Source organism: Kogia breviceps, chromosome 9, assembly GCF_026419965.1.
Source record: "Kogia breviceps isolate mKogBre1 chromosome 9, mKogBre1 haplotype 1, whole genome shotgun sequence".
In the NCBI taxonomy this organism is placed as follows: Eukaryota; Metazoa; Chordata; class Mammalia; order Artiodactyla; family Physeteridae; genus Kogia; species Kogia breviceps.
Genome location: NC_081318.1, coordinates 22,149,308 through 22,169,901, shown reverse-complemented (window position 1 = coordinate 22,169,901; position 20,594 = coordinate 22,149,308). Strand labels below are relative to the sequence as shown.

At 47.4% G+C, this 20,594-nt stretch overlaps 1 protein-coding gene across 4 annotated transcripts in view; it reads right to left on the bottom strand.

The window, feature by feature from the left end:
* The window catches only part of COPG2 (COPI coat complex subunit gamma 2), a 153,868-nt gene that overhangs the window by 25,716 nt on the left and 107,558 nt on the right, over nt 1-20,594 (bottom strand). For all 4 annotated transcript variants that reach the window (XM_059074237.2, XM_067042158.1, XM_059074238.2 and 1 more), the window contains 6 exons: nt 19,352-19,427; nt 18,399-18,502; nt 17,784-17,909; nt 16,964-17,026; nt 16,369-16,508; nt 15,633-15,804 (listed from right to left, as the gene is read on the bottom strand). In XM_059074237.2, coding sequence (XP_058930220.1) covers nt 15,633-15,804; nt 16,369-16,508; nt 16,964-17,026; nt 17,784-17,909; nt 18,399-18,502; nt 19,352-19,427 — 681 coding nt within the window. The remainder of the gene's footprint in view (nt 1-15,632; nt 15,805-16,368; nt 16,509-16,963; nt 17,027-17,783; nt 17,910-18,398; nt 18,503-19,351; nt 19,428-20,594) is intronic.

Below are 20,594 nucleotides of genomic sequence, written 5' to 3'. Positions count from 1 at the left end.
CGCTGCTACAGCCTCGAATGTTGTGGCAAGGGTGCAACTCTTCCGCCAGGCTCTTTACTACGGATCCGCTGGGGGCAGGAAGGGAGCTGGGGGTGGGGAGGGAGCTGGGAGTGGGGAGGGAGATGGGGGTGGGGAGGGAGATGGGGATGGGGTCAGTGGGTGTGTGGGAAGGGTGAGGGGATGGGGGTGGGAGTTGGGGTTGGGGCAGGGGGACAGGGTTAGGGTGGGGTGTGGGTTGGGTTTGACTGGGTTGGATGGGAGGGCAGGGCTGGGATTAATGGGGTGGGTGGTGGGACATAAGCCAATCTCTAGGCACTGAGAATATCACCTACTTTAATTGCGCTTCTGGACCGATGACACGTCCAGTGTTGGGGTGATGACTTCAGGCTGAGGAGAGGACTGAGAAGACCAGGGAAGCCACCCAGAGAGGACAAAGGAGAGTAGCTGCAGGAAGGGAGGGAGGGAAAGGTCTGCTTGGAAGGGATCACAGAAGGACAGGAGGACCATGGGGACAAGGCTCTGCAGGGGGCCGGTGTCGGCCTGCTATGAGGAAGGGTAAAGTAGGCGAAAAAACAGTGGTAGGTGCCAAGAAGGACCAGATTTGGACCAGTGATATTGTCGCAATGCCTGAGAGTCACTGAGGATGGGTAGAAGACATGTGGGGTGTGTGTGTGAAAAGAACAATACTCCGATGCAGACTGAGGTTTGTGTCCTGTCGGGTGTCAGTGAGTAACTGCAGAAAGGAATGTGGTGGTTCTGAGAGTACTGACCAGTGTCAGAGTGGGGCCATTTGGGGATTCTGAAGAAGTATCAATAGCAACCAAGGGGAGGCTAGAGGTGGGCAAGGGAGAGTGCAGCCCAGGAGGTCACATTGGGCTTCCCCAGCAGGGATCATCATGGGGACAAGGGTGTGGACTTCACCCAAGGAGAAGCTGTGGGCAGTGGCCCCAAGAGAGTTCCATGAAAACATCTGAACAGTGAGTAGTAAGTACTCTGCTCAATACAAAGAGAAATCACAAAAATCCCCAAAGGAAAGCACAAGAACACACCGGGATAATGAGGCTGATAGGCAGCCGTGGGGGGTCACGCATCCTCGGGTGAGAATCACTGGGTGGAAGGGGCAGGGTGGACAGCTGGGCAGAGAGGTGCAGCATGAGCAGATGAGCCCCTGAGCCGGGCAGGTGGAGGCATCAGAGTCAAGAGTGTCAGACGTAGAGGGAAAGGACCCAGGACCAGGGAGACAGCGAGTAAATGGATGTAGCCAGCAAGGCACCTGGAATGAGAGGGGGCAGGTTAGGATTCACCATCCACGGTAGAGAGGGTGGGCGACAAGGTGGTGGTCCCTGAGCTGAGGACACCTGAGGAGTAGGGCTGAGAGAGATGGGAATGGTGACCAAAAGGAAGGTGGGTTGTGCGGATCTGAGCAGAGAGCTTTGGGAGAGAGGCCCACAGTGAAGAAAGGGCAGACGACGGGACACAACATGGAGCAGTGCATCTGAGAGAGAGGACTGCTGGAGAGGGAGCAGGAGAGCGGGAGGGCAGACAGCAGGACCCAGGGCTCTGATGTCAGGCAGGAGGGAGGCAGAAGTCGGAAGTACTGGAGTGAAAGGAAGAGGGGAGGAAAGTCAGAGGCGGAGGCTCCCCGAGAGCTGTCAGAAGAGTATGCAACAAGGGGTCTGGATGGAAGCATGAACGGTTACAGGGAGCGACCTTTACGAGGTCCCAGAGGAAAGAACAGCGTAGCTCCACAGGCCTGAGTATGGGTTGGTGGGCAGAGTCTGTGGATTCACTACTGTGTGTCTGAGGCAAAGAGGGTTGAACTGGGTGGAGCAGCAGGTGAGGATCAAGGAGGGAGCACTCAGCCGAGGAGACAACTGAATCCACTTGGAAGGTTCACAGTGGTAGCTGAAAGAATGTCACATGCTCAGGTAGGACAGTTTTTTTTTTTTACTGTATTGCAGTAGAGAAGCAAAGCAGGAGAGACCTTGAAACCAGGAGGAGAGGTGAGCAGTCTCTGACAGGTGGGAGGGTATGGAGAGAAGAGGGGATCCAACGGGCCAGATGAGTAAGAAACTGCAGGCGACGGCGCCCGGCAGCCAGGGCAGGAGAGGCTTGTTGAGAGGATCTGGGAACACACTGCATCGAGAGATGGATGACAAAGGGCTAGAAGGAGACAGTGGATGTGGAGAATCTAGGAACTGTGCTCTCAAAAGTGGGTTGCGGGCCTGAGGAAGCCCCTGCAGGAGGAAGAGCACCGCGAGGGTAAGGCAAGCGAGGAACAGGGAGAGGCGGGTGAGGCCCGAGGAGGCTGAGACGGTAGAGGCGGTGGCTCTTTGGAAATTTGGAGACAGCCCTGTCAGCGTAGCGCATGGTGAGATGATGAAAGGTCGGAGAGCACCTAGAAGCAATGATTTTCTCCAAAACGGTAGGCCCCCAAAGCAGCATGCTTTGGTGTGATTTCAGACAGCCTGGGTTCACTACAGCATGCTGCGGACCAAGAAGCTGGCAATGGGGGAACATAAAGGCAGGTCAAAGAAGGGAAAGATTAGGGAATGTGTCACATGACTGGCAGCTGGTAGAGGAAGTAGGATGAGATGTTGAAGAGGAAGCAGAGGGGCTCCTGAAGACAAGAGCAGGAGAAAAGGTGGATGAGGGGCCGAGCCAGCTCACTGGCAGCTGGGAAAGAGGGAGACATTGGAGTCTTGGCAGCCATGAGAGGTGTCTGCGGGATACGAGTTGGGTCAGGGAAGTTGATGGGAAAAGAAAGGAACAGGTGGCAGTGAAGAGGGGAAAGAACGTCATGAACATGCTCGGGGCTCAGAACAGGTAAAGGGAGGGGGCGCTGCAGAGAAGAGCAGGGCGGCCTGAAGGGCTCCCAGTCTGGGACTTCGGGAGATCTCAGGAGGCAAGAAGGTTTTTGTGCGGTACTGATGCCAGATGGTAGGAGCAAAGCAGAGCTGAGACACCACTGCCGGGGCCGCCCTCAGGGCGAGGGGGAAAGGGCCACAACGACTGGTGACACAGAGGACAGGGCAGTGCTGTACCATCAGATAGAGCCTGCACACCAACTACTAGCAGGTATCCTCAGGGACACTGGGAAGGACCAGGTGGAATCCAGTGTGCAGGGGGCAAGCCTGCTTAGAAATGGCGCAGGAATGGGGGGGACTAAGGCGGTAACAGCATTTGTCATCAGTCACCAAATCCACGCTTCTGCTATTCATCAGGTGCTGAAGAACGGAGGTCAGCAAGTGGCAGCAAGACTCTGCACAGGGAATCAGGGGAACAGCTGGGACCTGTGAAGCCAGTGGGGTATCAGAGGTCTAGTCTGAGAAGATAATGTGGGCAGGAAAGGGCCACAAGGGGAGAGAGCAGTAGGTGGGAGGCTAGATGGTTGGAGGGTGAGGGACTCTTGCTTGGGAGGCTGGACCCAAACAACAGAGGGAGTAAGGCCGAATGGGACGGGGGGCCGCTGGAGGGTCTTAAGATCTGCACGTGGGTGCTGCGAGGGGATCGTGGCCTAGAGGGAAAGAGGGGGGTCTGGACGTGTTATTGGGGAGTGGGAGACCAAGGCGATGGGCAGGGGTGCATCCTCGGTCCAAAGGAAGAGAGATGGAAGCAGTGGAAGTGAGGGAAGGAGAAGACAGGGAAGTAGGGGCCTGGTGTAAAGTCCCATGGGCAATGGCTTGATTAAAAGGGAAGAGAGAAGAGGAAGGAAAGTGAGACAGAGCAAGACTAAGGAAAAGGGAGCCTAAAGGGAAATGGTGGCCCAAGCCAGTGGAAGGACCAGACCAGTGACAGCCCATGCTTTCAGGAGAGCACGTGGCAGGGCAGGGGATGAAAAGAGCGTGAGCTGTGAGAGCAGGCCACAGGAGGGAGCACCCCCTACGGAGAAGGGATGACCCAGTGCAACTCAATGACGGGCACCAGGGAGCGCTGAGATGAGATCATGGGCCCTAGAGAAGAGGCAGACGCTTTCCCTGGGCCAGGGAGGGAAAGGGAAGGAATGGATCACGTGAGGAAAGGTCACAGGAAGGAATGTCCAAATGGGGGCCTCGATGTAGCATCAAGGGAGAGTCACCTGCCAGAGACAGACCAGGTGATGGAAGGTGCACAGGGGAGGATGGAGAGAGGAGAGAGGTGGAAGGAGACAGGCTGGTTACCACTAAGAGAAGCAAGAAGAAGAGGGAGGTGGCAGGTAGGAAACCAGGTAGATGTCAGAGGCTCTAACTGGAAGAAAGTGCAGAGTATTCAGACCAGTCCGTGAGAGCAGAGACATGGGGAAGGAGGAGTGGAAAAGGGGTGGCTAGCAGTGGGTGGGGAGCAGGGACTGCTCTTACAGCCTCAGATGTTGTAGCAAGGGTGGAACTTTTCAGCCAGGCTCTTTACTATGGATCTGGCAGGGATGGGGTGAGAGCTTGGGGGGTGGACTTCGGGACAGGGATCAGGATTGGGGTGCAGGTAGGGGTTGACTGGGTTGGATGGGAGGGCAGGGTTGGGATCAGCGGGGATGGGGGGACGGGGGTTGGAGTCGGGACACGTGAGTCAAGCTCCAGGCACTGAGAAAGTCATCTACTTTAACTGAGCTTGTGGACTGATTACAAGTCCGGTGCTGGGGGAGATGACTACACTGAGAAGACGGAGGGTGAGAACACTGAAGCCACCCAGAGAGGACGAAGGAGAGGAGCTGCAGGAAGGCAGAAGGGAGACATGTGGCTGGCAGGAAAGACAGATGGACATTATGACCGTAAGGGCAGGGGGTGTCATGGATCTGAAATGAGGAGGGATAAACTATTCAAAGGGACAAATGATAAGCGCTGAGAAAGAGGAGAATTAGACCAAAGATAGTCACATGCCCGAGCGTCATGAAGCACAGCGGATACAAGGGGTGTGTGGGGCTGTGGGCATGAAAAGAGACGGGAGAGGACAGTGCAGGAGAGCGTCTGGGAGAGAGATGACTGCTCGAAGGGGTTCGGCAGGTGCGGGGGCAAGAGGGTGGGAAGAAGGTGAGAGTGCTGCGGTGAAAGAAAAAGGTCGGAGAATCAGAGGCCGGAGCCTCCCTGAGAGCTGTGTCAGAAGAGTACGTGACAAGGAAGGGGTCTGGATGGAAGCGTGCAAGGTTACAGGGAGTGACGTCGTTGGGTCGTGCGGCCTGGGAGGCAAGCTCAGCCTGGCTCATGAGCGTGGGTTGGTGGGCGGAGCGTGAGGAGTCAACGCAGTGCCTGAAGCAGAGGCGGCTCAACTGGGTTGAGCAGTGCATGGGGGACGGAGAAGGGAGCACAGAGCGGAGGAGACAACCGAATCCAGCTGGAAGGGGCGCAGACAGTAGCTCAAAGTGTTGCTGTGTGTGCCACAGCAAAGCAAAGCAGCAGGGACCTAGAAACTGGGCCCAGGATTAGGAGGTCAGGTGAGCTGCCTCCAGCAACTGAGAGTGTGGTAGAGGCGCGGGCTCCGACGGGCCACAGGAGTGAGGGAGGTCAGGTGACGGCGCCCGGCAGCCAGGGCAGGAGAGGCTTGCTGCGAGGATCAGGGAACACACTGTGCCAAGAGGATGGCAGAGAGTTAGAAGGAGAAGGTGGGTGTGGAGAATCTGCCCCCAAAAGTGGGCCAAGGGTGGGGGAAGAGCACAGTGCAGGTAAGGCAAGCGAGGAGCTGGGAGAGATGGGACGAGGCCAGAGGAGCAGGGGCTGGTAGGGGTAGAGGCCCATTGAAAATGCTGGAGACGGGGCACGGTGAGAAAAAGAAACATCAAGAGAGGACCCAGAAACAACCACCTTTTCCAAAATGGCAGACCTGAAATGTAGGGTCCTTATGGCTGTTTTCAGAGGCCACGGACAGCACTTTGTGGACCAGGAGTTGGCAGTCAGGAGCACGAGCGTGTGTCGCAAGAAGGGAGCAGATGTTGAGGAACAGGCAGCGAAGACCTCGTGTGACTCAGGTGGCAGGGAAATAGGATGGATGCTGCAGATGAAGTAGAGCGTTTCTCAGAGAGCGGAAGAAAAGGCAGAGTATGGGCCAAGTAACGTCCAATCCCCACCCACTCTGGATAGCAAGAGACAGAGGCATCTTGGGCAGCTATGAGAAGGAAGGGGCAGGTTGGGTCAGGTAGTCAATGGGACAAGTAAGGGACAGTAGGCACAGAAGAGGGGAGAGAGCCTCATGAATGTGGGGACATCCGCTGATCTCACGGCTCAAAAGGAGTGGCCTGTACAGCACTGAGGCCCAGTGGTAGGAGCAGAGCAGGTCCCAGCTGAGATGCCAAAGCCTGGGCGTTTAAAGACCCAGGGCTCTTGGGAGCAACTGGGCACAGGAGCCACAATGACTGTGGTGACTTGGAGGAAACAGGGCAGCATTGCACATTAGATACATCCTGCACAGAAACGACCGGCAGGTAACCTCAGGGACTTCAGGATGGACTCAAGTGGATGGAGTCCAGTGTGTTGGTAGCAAATATGCTTAGAATTGGCAGAGAAGTGGCCAGGAATTCAGGTGGTATCAACAGTGCTTCTGCGATTACAAGGGAACTATAAAGGGTGGAGTTCTAGGATGTGGCAGAGAGAGTCCACACAGGGAACCAGGGAAAACCAGGGGCCTTCAAACCATATGTGTAGTCAGAGAAGAGAACGGGGGCAGCAAAGAGGCACAGGGAGAGAGAGCAAGGGGCAGAATGGTGGAGAGTTGGAGGTGGAGTCTCATGATCAGGAGACTGGATCTGGGGAGCAACAGAGGGGGCAGACAGAATGGGAGGGACAACCAGAAGAGAGTCTTAAAATATGGCCAAGAGGGAAAGAGGGCAAAGGAGAGATCTGGACCACGTCATCACGGAGTGGGAGAGCAAGGCAATGGGCAGGGGTGTACCCCAGGGTCCAAAGGAGGAGAGATGAAAGCAGTGGAGGTGAGGGAAGGAGAAGATAGGGAAGTGGGGGCCTGGTGTAAAGATCCGTGGGCAATGGCTTGATTAAAAGGGAAGAGGGGCTTCCCTGGTGGCGCAGTGGTTAAGAGTCCGCCTGCTGATGCAGGGGACACGGGTTCGTGCCCTGGTCTGGGAAGATTCCACATGCCGCGGAGCGGCTGGGCCCGTGAGCCATGGCCGCTGAGCCTGCGCAACAGTGAGAGGCCCGCGTAACGCAAAAAAAAAAAAAAAAAAAAAAAAAAAAAAAAAGGGAAGAGAGAAGAGGAAGGAAGGTGAGACAGAACATGACTACGGAAAAGGGAGCCTAAAGGGAAATGGTGGCCTGGGCCAGTGGAAGGACCAGACCAGTGACAGCCCATGATTTCAGGAGAGAACGTGGCAGGGCAGGGGGTGGAAAGAGCGTGAGCTGTGAGAGCAGGCCACAGGAGGGAGCACCCCCTACGGAGAAGGGATGACCCAGTGCAACTCGATGACGGGCACCAGGGAGCGCTGAGATGAGATCGTGGGCCCTAGAGAAGAGGCAGACGCTTTCCCTGGGCCAGGGAGGGAAAGGGAAGGAACGGACCACGTGAGGAAAGGTCACAGGAAGGAATGTCCAAATGGGGTCTTGATGTGGCAGACAGGAGGGTCACCCACCAGAGACAGACCAGGTGATGGGAGGCACCCACGGGAGGATGGAGAATGGAGAGCAGAGGAAGGGACACAGGCTGGACACCAGCGGGGGAGCAACGGGAAGAGGGAGGTGGGCAGGTAGGAACCCAGGCAGATCTCAGAGGTGCCAAGCAGAAGGAACCTCAGAGTTACAGGGCCAGCCAGTGGGAGCAGAGGCTTGGGGAGGGAGGAGTGGAGGGTGGCAGGCAGGGGGTGGGGAGCAGTGGCCGCTGCTACAGCCTCGAATGTTGTGGCAAGGGTGCAACTCTTCCGCCAGGCTCTTTACTACGGATCCGCTGGGGGCAGGAAGGGAGCTGGGGGCGGCGAGGGAGGAGCTCGGGGAATGAGTGGGGGTGGGGATGGCGTTGGGGTCGGGGTGCAGGTCGGGTTTGGCAGGGTTGTATGGGAGGACAGGGTTGGGATTGCTGGGAGTGGAGGTGGGGTGGGGAGGGAGATCCAACTGCAGACACTGAGAAAATCATCTACTTTAACTGCACTTCTGGACTGATTTCAAGTCCAGTGTTGGGGTGATGACTTCGGCTTGAGGAGAGGACTGGGAAGACCAGGGAAGCCACCCAGAGAGGACAAAGGAAGGGAGGGAAAGGTCTGCTTGGCAGGAATCACAGAGGGACAGGAGGACCATGGCGACAAGGCTCTGCAGGGGGACGGTGTCGTGGGTCTGAAATGAGGAGAGGTAAAGTAGAGAAAAGAACGATGGCAAGTGCCAAGAAGGACCAGATTTGGACCAATGATATTGTCCCAATGCCTGAGGGTCATAAAGGATGGGGGGCAGGAGGGGTATGTAGGGGTGTGTGAAAAGAATAGTGTTTTAATGCAGACCGGGCTTTGGGGCACGTCAGGTGTCAGTGAGTTAATATGGAAGGGCATGTGGTGGTTCCAGGAGGACAGTGCCGGGCCAGCGTCAGAGTGGGGGCAGGGCTGGGATCCGTGAGGAACAAGGGTCAGTGGCAACGGATGGGAGCCCAGAGGCGGGCAAGGGGAGAGCGCAGCCCAGGGAGGCACGCTGGGCTCCACGGCAGTGATTCTTCCCCGGGGTGGGGGGTGGGTAGATTTCACCCAAGGGGGGCTGTGGGCATGGACCCCAAGGGAGGCCTGTCAGAACATCTGAGGGTGAGCAGTGCTCTGCTCAAAGCAAAAACAAAACCAAAAAAATCAAAAAAGAAAACACAAAAGCATTCCTGAACGATGATGCTGACAGGCTTGCCTTGGGGGTCACGCATCCTCGGGTGAGAATCACCGGGTGGAAGGGGCAGGGTGGGCAGCTGGGCAGAGAGCTGGGCGGCATGAGCTGATGGGCCCTGAGCCGGGCAGGTGGAGGCATCAGAGTCAAGAGTGTCAGACGCGGAGGAAGAGGACCCAGGACCAGCGAGACAGCGAGTAAATGAATGTAGCCAGCAAGGCACCTGGAACGATGGGGGGAGGGGGAGGGGGAGGGGGGTTACTGTCAGTCAGTTGGGAGTGGATTGCAAGCATGGTGTCCCTGAGCTTCGGACTCTGGAGGAGTAAGGCTGAGGGAGTCGGAAGCGGTGACCGAAAGGAAGCTGGGTTGTGTGTATGTGAGCAGAGAGCACCGGAGGGGGGTGTCCACGCAGAAGGAAGGGGCAGGTGGGACGGGAGAGGACAGTGCAGGAGAGCGTCTGGGAGAGAGATGACTGCTCAGAGGGGGGAGGGAGGGCGGACAGCAGGACTCAGGGCTCTGTGCAGGTCCGGACTGAGGGCGGTGGTGTCCGGAGTGGGTTCGGCAGGTGCGGGGGCAAGAGGGTGGGAAGAAGGTGAGAGTGCTGCGGTGAAAGAAAAAGGTCGGAGTATCAGAGGCCGGAGCCTCCCTGAGAGCTGTGTCAGAAGAGTACGTGACAAGGAAGGGGTCTGGATGGAAGCGTGCAAGGTTACAGGGAGTGACGTCGTGGGGTCGTGCGGCCCGGGAGGCAAGCTCAGCCTGGCTCATGAGCGTGGGTTGGTGGGCGGAGCGTGAGGAGTCAACACAGTGCCTGAAGCAGAGGCGGCTCAACTGGGTTGAGCAGTGCATGGGGGACGGAGAAGGGAGCACAGAGCGGAGGAGACAACCGAATCCAGCTGGAAGGGGCACAGACAGTAGCTTCTTTAAAGAATGTCACATGGCTCAGGTAGGACAGTTCCTTTGCTATACATGCAGTAGAGAAGGAAATAAGGAGAGATGATGAAGGTGGTATGTAGGCGAGATCAGGTGAGCATTCTGAAACGGGTGGTAGAGAAGAGGAGGTCCAATGGCTAAGCAGAGTGAGGAAGGTGAGGCAATGGCACCCAGCAAGCAGGGCAGGAGAGGCTTGTTGAGAGGATCAGGGAACACACTGCACAAAGTGTGATAGCAAAGAGCCAAAAGGATGGAGTTGGATGTCGACGGTCCAGGAGCTGTGCACCCATGAGTGGGCCAAGGGTGTGGGGAAGCCCATGCAGGAGGGAGAGGACAGCACGGGCAAGGCCAGGTTGGAACATGGGGGAGGTGGACGAGGTGAGAAGAGGATGAGCTGGTAAAGGTAGTGGTCTGTGGAAAATGTCGGAGACGAGCCTGTCAGTGCAGGGCATGACGACATGAAACGACGGAAGGTCAGACAGAAGCCTGAGGGACCTGAAAAGACACGGTGCTTAGGGATGAATGGGACAGCATGGAGTCACTACAGCACACTGCAGACCAAGAAGCTGGTGACTGGGGAGCATAAGGGCAGGTCAAGAAGGGAGCAGATGTCAAGGAAGAGACCACTGCATCTGTGGCATGACTGGCAGGTGGTAGGGGAAGTAGGATGGGATGTTGAAGATAAAGCAGAGAGGCTCTCGAAGACAAGAATGGGAGAAAAGGCAGAGGATGGGCTGAGCAAGGTTCAGTCCACACCCAGCCTGCAAAGAGAGAGATCCTTGGATTCTCGAGTGTCCATGAAGGTGGTAGGCCAGTATTGAGATGTGTCAGGGGAGTCAATGGGCAAAGAAAGGGACAGGCAGCATGGATGAGGGGAAGAACCTCCTGAATGTGTGAAGGGCTCAGGGAAGTTAAAGGGGGCTCTACAGAAAAGGGGAAGGCAGCTTCAAGAGCTCCCAATCTGTGGACATCAGCAGATCTCAGGGGCAGGAGGGGTGGTATTGAGGCCAGACGCAGGTGTACACTACTGAATAAAAGAAAGTACAGGTGCTATCTGTTATATCTGTGGGAAAGCACTGTTTTATGGGAAGATAGACAATGTAGAATGTTTATAGAGGGAGAGAATACAGCATAGCCAAGTACAAAGCAAAGGTGTATAGTGCAATCAACTGGATTTTGAAAGAATTGTATTTAGCACTGGTAAAATATGCCTCCTACAGATGCCGATATAGTGTTTATACGTTTATTGTTTTTCCAATGAAAATGAGCAGAGGAAGAAAGAGAAAAGAAGTGGTTAAAATAAAATTGGAACTAAGTCAACAGCATACATACAAATCATTCTTGGAATTATCAAGGAACGTTATAATGGTTAGGATGCATAGTGCGACCTGTTCAACTTGATCACAATTAATGGAATAAAGGGAAATGGGGGAAATATATAAAAAGAAACTACCACAGGGAAATTGGTGGGTGGCTGCCTGAAAAATCTATCAGACAATTATGTCAAAGTGGGTAGATTCAAGTGAATAAATGGCCACATAGAGATAAATTCATAAAATGAGATCTGAAGGGAGAGTGTCAGCAGCAGTCCTCGTAACATTAGTGCTCCTGACGGCCTAAGATGAAAGTGCGGGCCACAGAATGGGGCTGTTTTGAATAAGACTAGGTCAAGGCGTAATTTCACACATTTTCACATGCTGAATCCATTTAAAGGCCAGACTGTGAACCAAGCCTGGGTGGTACCAACAAGCAGAGGTTTTTTCTAAGGCTACAAGATGGGGAAAAAGGAAATGAGTGGATATGCCATGTTTACATTGCATTCTGGAGAGATGTTATCATTTAAGAAAGGCAGCAATAAAGATGACAGCTATGGATGATGGTGTGAAACGGGAACATGAAATTGGATAGGAAAACAGGTTCAAAGTCAACACAGAGGAAATGTTAGAAATTTCAGTGTGTTTGAGGAAAGGGAGGTTGGTTGCAAGATGAATGAACAGGTGAATGAGGTCTCAAACTGGAATCTGGCCAGTCTCATTAACGGGTCAGATTTGGAGGAATATAGATTCTACGGCTAGGCTGATACAAATTCTAGTGATAAAGGTAGGGGAGAAATGGTGGCTAAATAGTAATGTTCAACCTATCCTGCTTTCTTAGCATTTGAGTAAAAACTCAGATTATGTGCTTAGCTTGGAAGAATGCAAAGTTTCACCAAGCGTCATTAATATGGATCCCAGTGAATGGTTGGAGGTGAGTCAAAGTAGAAAACAGATACATTTTACTTAACTGAAGCTGTGGATTTAATTCAGAATGTCAGGAGTTAATATGGCTAATACTGAATAGCAAATAATGGAATGGAGACAACAGACTCAGCGAAGAGATTGGAGTCCATCAGGATCCTGTGGTAGCTCATTAAGATAAAGGTTTAAGGAAGTGTAGAACTGCAAGAACTGCAGTATGTATGTATAATAAGAAAGAGTTATGAATTGTTAAATGGAAGGCAGCATCCCTAATGAAAAACAGAAAGAGAAACTCACATACATGTCCTGTTAAACTTGATCTTAGTATGGATATTTTCTATTGAAGGCTATTTAAATGAGTTATCTAAATTTGCTGAAATGAGAAATAATGATGCAATGAGGACCGCGAGTTCAATAATAAAAGCGATATAGGGATTAGAATGGTTCTGAGTAAGTAATAAAGCAAAAAGGTAGAGTCATTACAGAGGTCCAAAGTAGGGAAAAATTTGTAGAATGTTGAATATATATGTTGTTACTGGTGTAATAAACATTCAGAGGAAGGAATGTTGCTGGGTGAGAAAGGACTAAATACTAAGAAAGCATGCTGCCTCGAAGGCTTTTCTAGAAATTTTTGAGTAAAGAGTAGTAGTTGGAGGATGGAAGATAAGTAGGACTAACTAAATTGAGACTTATGATGTTGATTTACTCTTTCCACAATTTGCCCAAGATTTCAGGGAAGGAGTTATGGTAATATCTTGATGTTGAGTTAAAGTAAATTTTTTCATATGGCATAGATTTTTTTGTATACTTATAAAGTAAGGAGGAGTGGGAAAGTTTAAAGATACAGAAAAGGTAAGAACAGTTGATGGAATAACTTTCTGAGGAGATGGGTGGGTGTGTGTCTTTTGAACTGTGGAAGTATTGATTGTTAAAGAGGATAAAAGGAGAAAGTGGATAGTTTCAGAATTGAAACAATAATAGCCTCTATCTATTAAGTATTTACTATGTGTCTGGCACCATGCTAATCACATTACTTAATTTCATTTTATCCTTACAACAATCCTAGAAGGTTTACAGAGATCAAATAACTTGTCTATGATTACACACTCAGTGTGTAACAGAGTCAGAATTCAAATCGAATTTATCTATCTCCAAAACCTACATTACTTTCTATTCTATACAGTATTCAAGTTGAAGGAAATCACAATCTATAGAATTTCTATTTTTTTCTGTGACTATATGGAAACTATATCTTCTGAGATGAGACAAGCAGAGGTGATTGATGTATAGATCTTCTGGTGATTGGTAAAATTCAGAATATCTGCAATGGGAAAATGCTGAAAGGAAGGCATGTGGAAAAGACTCTTATTACCACCTATGCCCTGGTATTTCACTTCTATTCATTGCACAGCAAAGACTTTGGATTGGCCATGGATTAAAAATTTTAGAGTTTCTAACAAAGACTAAAGAATAGAAAGGAGTTTTTTTTTAAAGCAGGTAAATGATAGGTAAAATGTAAATCGACTACTAACAAAGTTTTAAAAGTCCAAGTGTTGAGACTTCCATTGGAAGAATTCCATTTCTTTTCTCCAAGATGCAATCACAAGAGTTTATAACTAAGTTTTAACACCAATCAGCAAACCCTTTGAATTTAACAGAAAAGAAAGTATATTATCCAAATGACAAATTTTTATAGACAAAATACTGACAACCATCAAGCAAAAGAGTCCATAGCCAGCAGACCAAAGGTTGAAACCTCTGGGCTAATTTGTAAGATCTATGTTTTAAAAAGAAATTAACTCCGTAGTAAGGAGGGGTAAGAAAACCTCCCTATGCTTTCTGTCTTAGTAGAAATGTTTTCTGTTGTTGTTGTTTTCTCCTATACTATATGTAACTTCTGTAATTTCAATATTGTTGTTTTATGTATTTTGATATTGTAAAATTGTATTTATTGTATTCTGTTAGAACCACTCCCTGGGGTGTGAGGCACCTGAGTTATCAGTTATCCAAGTGAACCTGGGGAAATGGGAGGAGCTAGTATTCTCAATTGGGGAGAGCTTGATTCTTTAACCAATGAGTTCAGCATTTTGCTTCCAAAATTAAGTGGCAAAGTAATAGCATCCCTTAAAAAACAGAAACTTAGTGGGAAGTAAAATGGGGTTAGAATTTTGAAATATGGAGAGGTGGCTACTGGAAAAAACTGAGAAAGTATGGTATATCCCAGGATGATGGCAGAAGCCATAGGGCTACATTAAGACTGGGCCCAGATACTGGTTTAGAATAAGGGTAAATAAAACTAGCTTTATTTACATAAGAGTACAGCCAGCTTAATTACTGGCTGGTGGACATAAGCCAAATCTAACCAGAGGGAAACAGACCAGGAAAGAAAGTGAAGCTAAAAGGGAATGGAATAAGAGAAACCTCATAAAGGGATAAAGGAGGTAATTAAAGGTTAAAGTTGAATGGCCTAATGCTCGAAGGAGAACTAGTGGAGGCCAGATAGGAAAGTGCCTTCCTACCCAGGGGCTTATGGATCCAGGGTGGCTGCAACTGCAGGTCCACCCAGGGCCAGAGGGAACAACCTGGGGTTCAGACCCAGCAATGGTGCCAACTTGAATCTACCTCGTGCTAGAGTTGAGTAGCCTGGTCTATCATCCAACACAGGTAAGATTGGGCAGGGGCTCCCAGAACCAACATCTAAAAAGGGAGTTGGGAGGGGGGCTAAGGGAAGACAGGTTAAGCCCCAAATGTAATGAATGATGACCAGGGATAACTATTTACTAGTGCTTTTACGATTTCTTGTAACTCTGTAACTTTCCCAATATTTGTTAACTTCTATCTGATTTTTCCTGTATTAGTAGTAAAAATTGTTTTTTCCTGTATTAGTAGTAAAAATTGTTTTTTCCTGTACTAGTAATAAAAATTGTTCAAAATGTAAGTGCGATGTGTGTGCTTATTTCAGTGAAAACTGGTTAACAGTTGTGAAAACTGCAGTGAATATGGGAAGAAAAGAACTCAGGTGGGAAAATGGGGAAAAGAAATCAAGTACAAGAAATACTTGACATTCATAGGTTAGAAGATCTCAAACCCCCAATTTGTAAATACCACTGGCACTAGCAATTGGCTCTCCTTCACAGGCCTCCCCCACTCCACCCCACCCCCAAGACTAAATACAGGTCAAGCAGACTACAAAGCCCGTCTCAAATGTGGACACACAGATGTTGGCTAAGCCACTCATTAGGCTGAGACATACTCTTAGACACTTGCCTTGTGTTATAGGACCCTTAAAAACAATATATTTTATGATGCCATGGATCTACTAAATAAAAAGTCCTTAGCATGCCCTGGAAAGAAACATCAGGGAGAAGTAGGCCATGATCCTTCATAGGAGACATCAGGTATATGAACCCTCACTAGTGGTGACACTGTTCCAACAGAAAGTCTGAGTTCCTTTTTGGGCTACCACTGTATACATCCAGTTTCTGTTTTACAATTAAATGTCCAGCATATTTTACTCAGAAACTTGGTTATAAAATTAGTATTTCTGTAAGCAGTAACTCATTTTATAAATATAAATATACCATCATTTAATTCTGGAAAAGAAACAAATTCTTGAACCCCAAACATCTGTCCAGACATTTAAGAGCTCAAGTGGTAATGCACTCTTAATCATATCTCTTCCATTCTGTGTGTTAGTTAGTACCTGCTGTAGAGTCATCATCAGGCAAACGAACAAGAGTGTAGCATATTCCTGGTTGATTATAAGGTAGGCTGGGGACTGGGATACAACACAGCACTTCATAGGAATCTGATGGTTCCACGTGCACTGTCACTTTCTCCAGTAGCTGGTCATTGAGAGTATTGGTACAGTCAAACTGAAAAGTCAGCAAATAGGAAAGTTATGAAGGAGAAGAACTGTTTTCAAGCAAGTTGTTCCTTCCCACCCGTAACCCACAACTGAGTTCTGGAACCCTCTATACTTTCTAAACACCACACATGTCTCCCCCTAAGATTTTTCCTGAGGCAACAAGGATAACCTTATTCTTGAGGTCTTTTCTGTTTATATTAACCAGTTTTTTCCTCCTTCCTGAGATTGAGTTCTACCAAACAAGATGGTAGAAGTCTGATAGCTGTCTGAGAACCAAACTAAAATCCAAGTTCTTGGAACGACACACTTATTTTACCCTGATATTAAATGATGATAATTTTTTCCACAGGTTATACTTTATGCTGTCCAACTTCCTCAGACATTTCAGCTTTATGTCTTTTTAAATTTAAATCATCAAAAGCTACCCATCACATCTCAACAGCTATGGAGTTAGGAAAGAAAACCAGATATGCTGCTAAATTTGCTTCTCTATAAAAGGAACGAGAATCATAAACTAAAAGGGGATTAATACTAAACCCCTTACTGGAGCCAGTTCTGGTGCTTATCTCACCTGGAATACAATATGATTGGTGAACATGTGCTTGATACAACGAACAAAATATTCTGTCTCTGCTTCTGTAAGTTGAACAGGCTCAGAAGACTTGAACAAGGGTCCTAGATTCATAAACTCAGGAATGACAGCCAGTTGTTCTATCAAGAAAAAAGGAAAGAGGAGGAGGAAAGTAAGAAGATGGGGAAGATATTACTCTGGGTGTCGAAAATGTTTTAAGTTTCCATAGTCTTACTAATAGTTGAACACTCAACTAATGTGTCCCCAAGTTTTAGTGAAATAATCTTTTAAGTAAGAGTTTATACACTCAATTACTAAAAGCAACAAACAAACAAACTTAATTCCTAATTTCATAGAATTTGAGTTCCCTGATATAGAGTAAGAACAGCATTCTCCGTAAGCTGGCAAGTGGAAATTGGAAAGTCGCACAGACTCCAGGTAGCGCCCAAAACTGTAAGCTAGGACAATCAATATTCGGCCATACGACGATCTCCCGTACTGAGAATTAATCAAATTGGACAAAAGTAGTGGCCTTCATTATACTTACAATGCCTCGGGTGCTAGGCTACTGCTTCTACACATCAGATCATCATACCTTGGAAAATGTCTTGCCTGGAAGGAGCCAACTTCTCGGGCTTAGTAGCCACCAGTGTGATTTCTATAAAGACAAATATGAGCAATCAAGTGAGCTTCCCTCCTACTATCAAGCCAAACATGCAGACAGGAGATGAGGACAGAAATGTCAAGCAGATAAACATAAGGAGCTATTGCTGAATCATACCGGTAGGTTCTCTGTCATCTTTTTTGGAGGGACACTCAAAATGTATCTATTGAACATATTTTATGAAATAATAAAGTAAGTTCTAAAAATACAACATTTGCTTTAATGGACTGGAATTTTTTTTAATTACTCTTAAAGAGAGGAACAGTTTATAAAACAAATCTCGTGATTCAAATAGGAAAAACTACTTATATAGTACCAACAAAAAAACCTGAAAATGTTGAAAGCATAAGCTCTTTCATTTTCGGTTCTAACCACTACACACTTTGTTCCTTTATTTTTTTAAGCCTCCAACAGAAAAATTAATTAAGAAGTTAACTAGCATCGGAAAATAAAACTAAGAGGTGACAGCACAATTACTGCTCTGAAACACACGGTGACAACTAACTTCAAACGCTGTAACACTTAGCATTAAAAAAAACCAAAACTTTCAATCTGAGTCACATTTCATATTCTTGCTTTCATGAGAAAACAAGGAAAAAAATTTTAAAACCCTAATTTAAAAAGTATCATCCATCTTAGTTCTATAAGAAGCAGTGACCATTAAAAGAAATATTAAAGAAAATATGCTAACAGTGTATTTTATTGGTGTAAAACTACTTAAACATAGAAAAACTAACAGTGTTCCCCTTACCTGCTTTCTGTTCAAAGACAGCAGCCATAGCAAGAGGAATAGATTTCATATCAAAGGGCTTTTCTGAAGGCTCCAGTGTGTACTGGTGTAAGGCTTTCTCCATCCCTGGTACAGAGACTGTCAGACCTATGAAACAGAAAACTCTCAGCACTATAACTTCTTGCCAGTCCTAGGACCCAGATAGGCCCGGATTTGTCATATTTATCTAAGCTTTCTAAAGAAAACTATAACCACAGATTTTATAACCTAAATAATAAAAAATAAAGGCTCTTATAATTTCATCCAAGGAAGCACAGGAGCAGAGCATACGAATTTTCAACAAAATAGAAGTATCTTCTAGAAAACAAAGCAACAGAGACACATGGAAACGATGACAGCATAAGGAAAAAAAGGTAAACCCATCAAATAGGGAGCTCAAGGAGGACCAGGAAAAAGCAATATTCTTTGGGCTTTTACATACTTTAGGTCTCCCTAGAAATGGAAGTGCATTCAAAGACAGAAACCAAGCATTTTGCCTAATGAAACCAGCTCATATGCAAATCATCATGGATATGCTTCTCAGACACCATTTGTGGAACAAAAGTGTACTTGTCTCCATTCTTGGCTCTCACTGACCATTGAAGATATATGTAGCATTCAGCGCCATCTGCCTCTGCTGCAGCACATTCAGATAGAAGGTAGCTCTATCCCGTACCTCATCGTCAGTATCCATCATACACCTTTCCAGGGATACAGAAGATGCATGTCACAGCACCGTAACGATTTCCAATAGCTTTACCACTATACCTAAAGGACACGATCCAGGTCATCTGATACTGCCTTTATAAAAGAGCTCAACAACAGCCAACAGTGGATCCTAAAATCTCCACAAATATTGGGTACTGTTCTCAATTGGTAAAGAAATGGTGTCATTATGAATCAGAAGCACTACATAAGTAGGCATTAAAATAATTAGGAAGGACACAATAACATAAGATAGCAGTTTGGAGTCTATTCTTGGATTTGTAACCACATGACCCTGAAAAAGACTGAGACTTCTAATATAATTTTAAAATGGTAATATTATACTTTCCAAGGATACTAAAAAGCATTCCGCATCCAGGCACTGATATCACTCAAATGGCAATTTATTTGATTTAAACCAGCCAGCCTTTGGCTTGTAATTTTTCTGCTTCAATTACAAGATGTAATCACAGAGTGTTTGCTAAAGCAAGTCTTTTCCTCATCAAATAGGGAGTCAAGGAGACCATGAAAAGCTGGTATTTTCAACTCTACATAGTGAATCTCTTTGAAGTTGGCCCCTGTTATACAAATCAAGGCACATGTATTTAAGTCACTTTCTCAAAATCATGCAAGAGAAATTAGAAGTCAGATTTTACATGTACTTAGCACATGCAAAATTACCAGAAGAATAAGAAAAATGCCATTTTCCCTGACTCCATTAGCTCTACTCTTAGGTCCTGCAGTGCATTTTGATATGGTACAATAAGGAATTCTCTATTCAGCCACATGGCATTCTTATTTTAAAAAGAAAAGAAAAGAAAAGAAAAAGATGTTCTTTTAATTACCTTTGTAAAAGTACTAGGATACTTGGGAGAAGATTCTCATTCTGAGCCCCAAATTTAGCCAAAGCACTCACAGCAGCTGTAATGGAGCATAAAACGAAACAACATGAATATTGGCTTCTCAGAGTCAAGCAGTAATCATTAAAAAAAAAAAAAATTAGAGGAGTTTCCCCATGTTCAGTTGGAATAAACTCTTATTGTTTTATTGTGAGTTTCTTGATCTTATTTCCTTGATCCATTTAAGCATAAATAGAAATCAGCAGGCCCAAGAGAGCTCTGAGTAAGAAAACCCACCATGCATTGAGGAAAAAGGATATATATTCCTTATATGAGCTATCCTCCAGTCCAGCTCCTTATATACCACACTGATTAATTAAGCTCTTATCTCAAACAACCAGCCCCACACATTAAAAATCAAAAACAAAAACCCAAAACTCTATTATTAAAATTCACTGTATCAACAAAGGTTTACTGCTTACTTAACCTTTGTCAGGAGTTGTGCTAGGTGCTGGAGGCAGAAAGACAAAAGACATCAAGGAGTTGTACTCCAGTGGGAAAGACGGTAAGTAAAGAGGTAGTTACAACATAGCACAGAAAGTCCATGGTAGGACTATATGCAGGGTACTATGTGAGTAGAGAAAGGAACATAAGTCAGAATTGGAGGAGGAGGAGACAGACAAGGAGTTGACACTTATTACTTGAGCTAAAGTTTGAAGAACAAACAGAGTTAGCCAGAGGGAAAAGGCAGGAAAAGAGCATTCTAGGGGGAGAGAGTAAAAAGTACCAAGGCCCTCAGGACAGACAAGAAAGTGTGGCAAGATCCTGGGACTGGACACAGCTGAGCAAGGCTGAAGCACTAGACCTGTGCTGGAGAGCAGGAGGAGAAAAGTGAGAGACTAGAGACAAAACAAAAATAGGTTATGGTTTAACCTCAAGGCTATTATTAACGAGTGTTAAATACAGGATGTGTATTTGTAGCAGAGTGTACTACTCTAAATTTGTGAGATTTTGTGTCCAACGACCATTTTGGTAGCAGAGTGTGGAGAATATACTGGATATGGGCGAAACTCCAAGCAGTCGGACTAGTTGGGCATCTGAAATGGATGGGAGCCTAATGGAGCCCTCAGGAAATCTACGAAAAAAAGACAACGAAGAAATGCATTTTGAGGAGACAGAATGGAAAGAACTTTGCCAAAGGATAGATGGGGGTTATAAAACAATGGAGTAAGGTTCTAGCATTGCAACT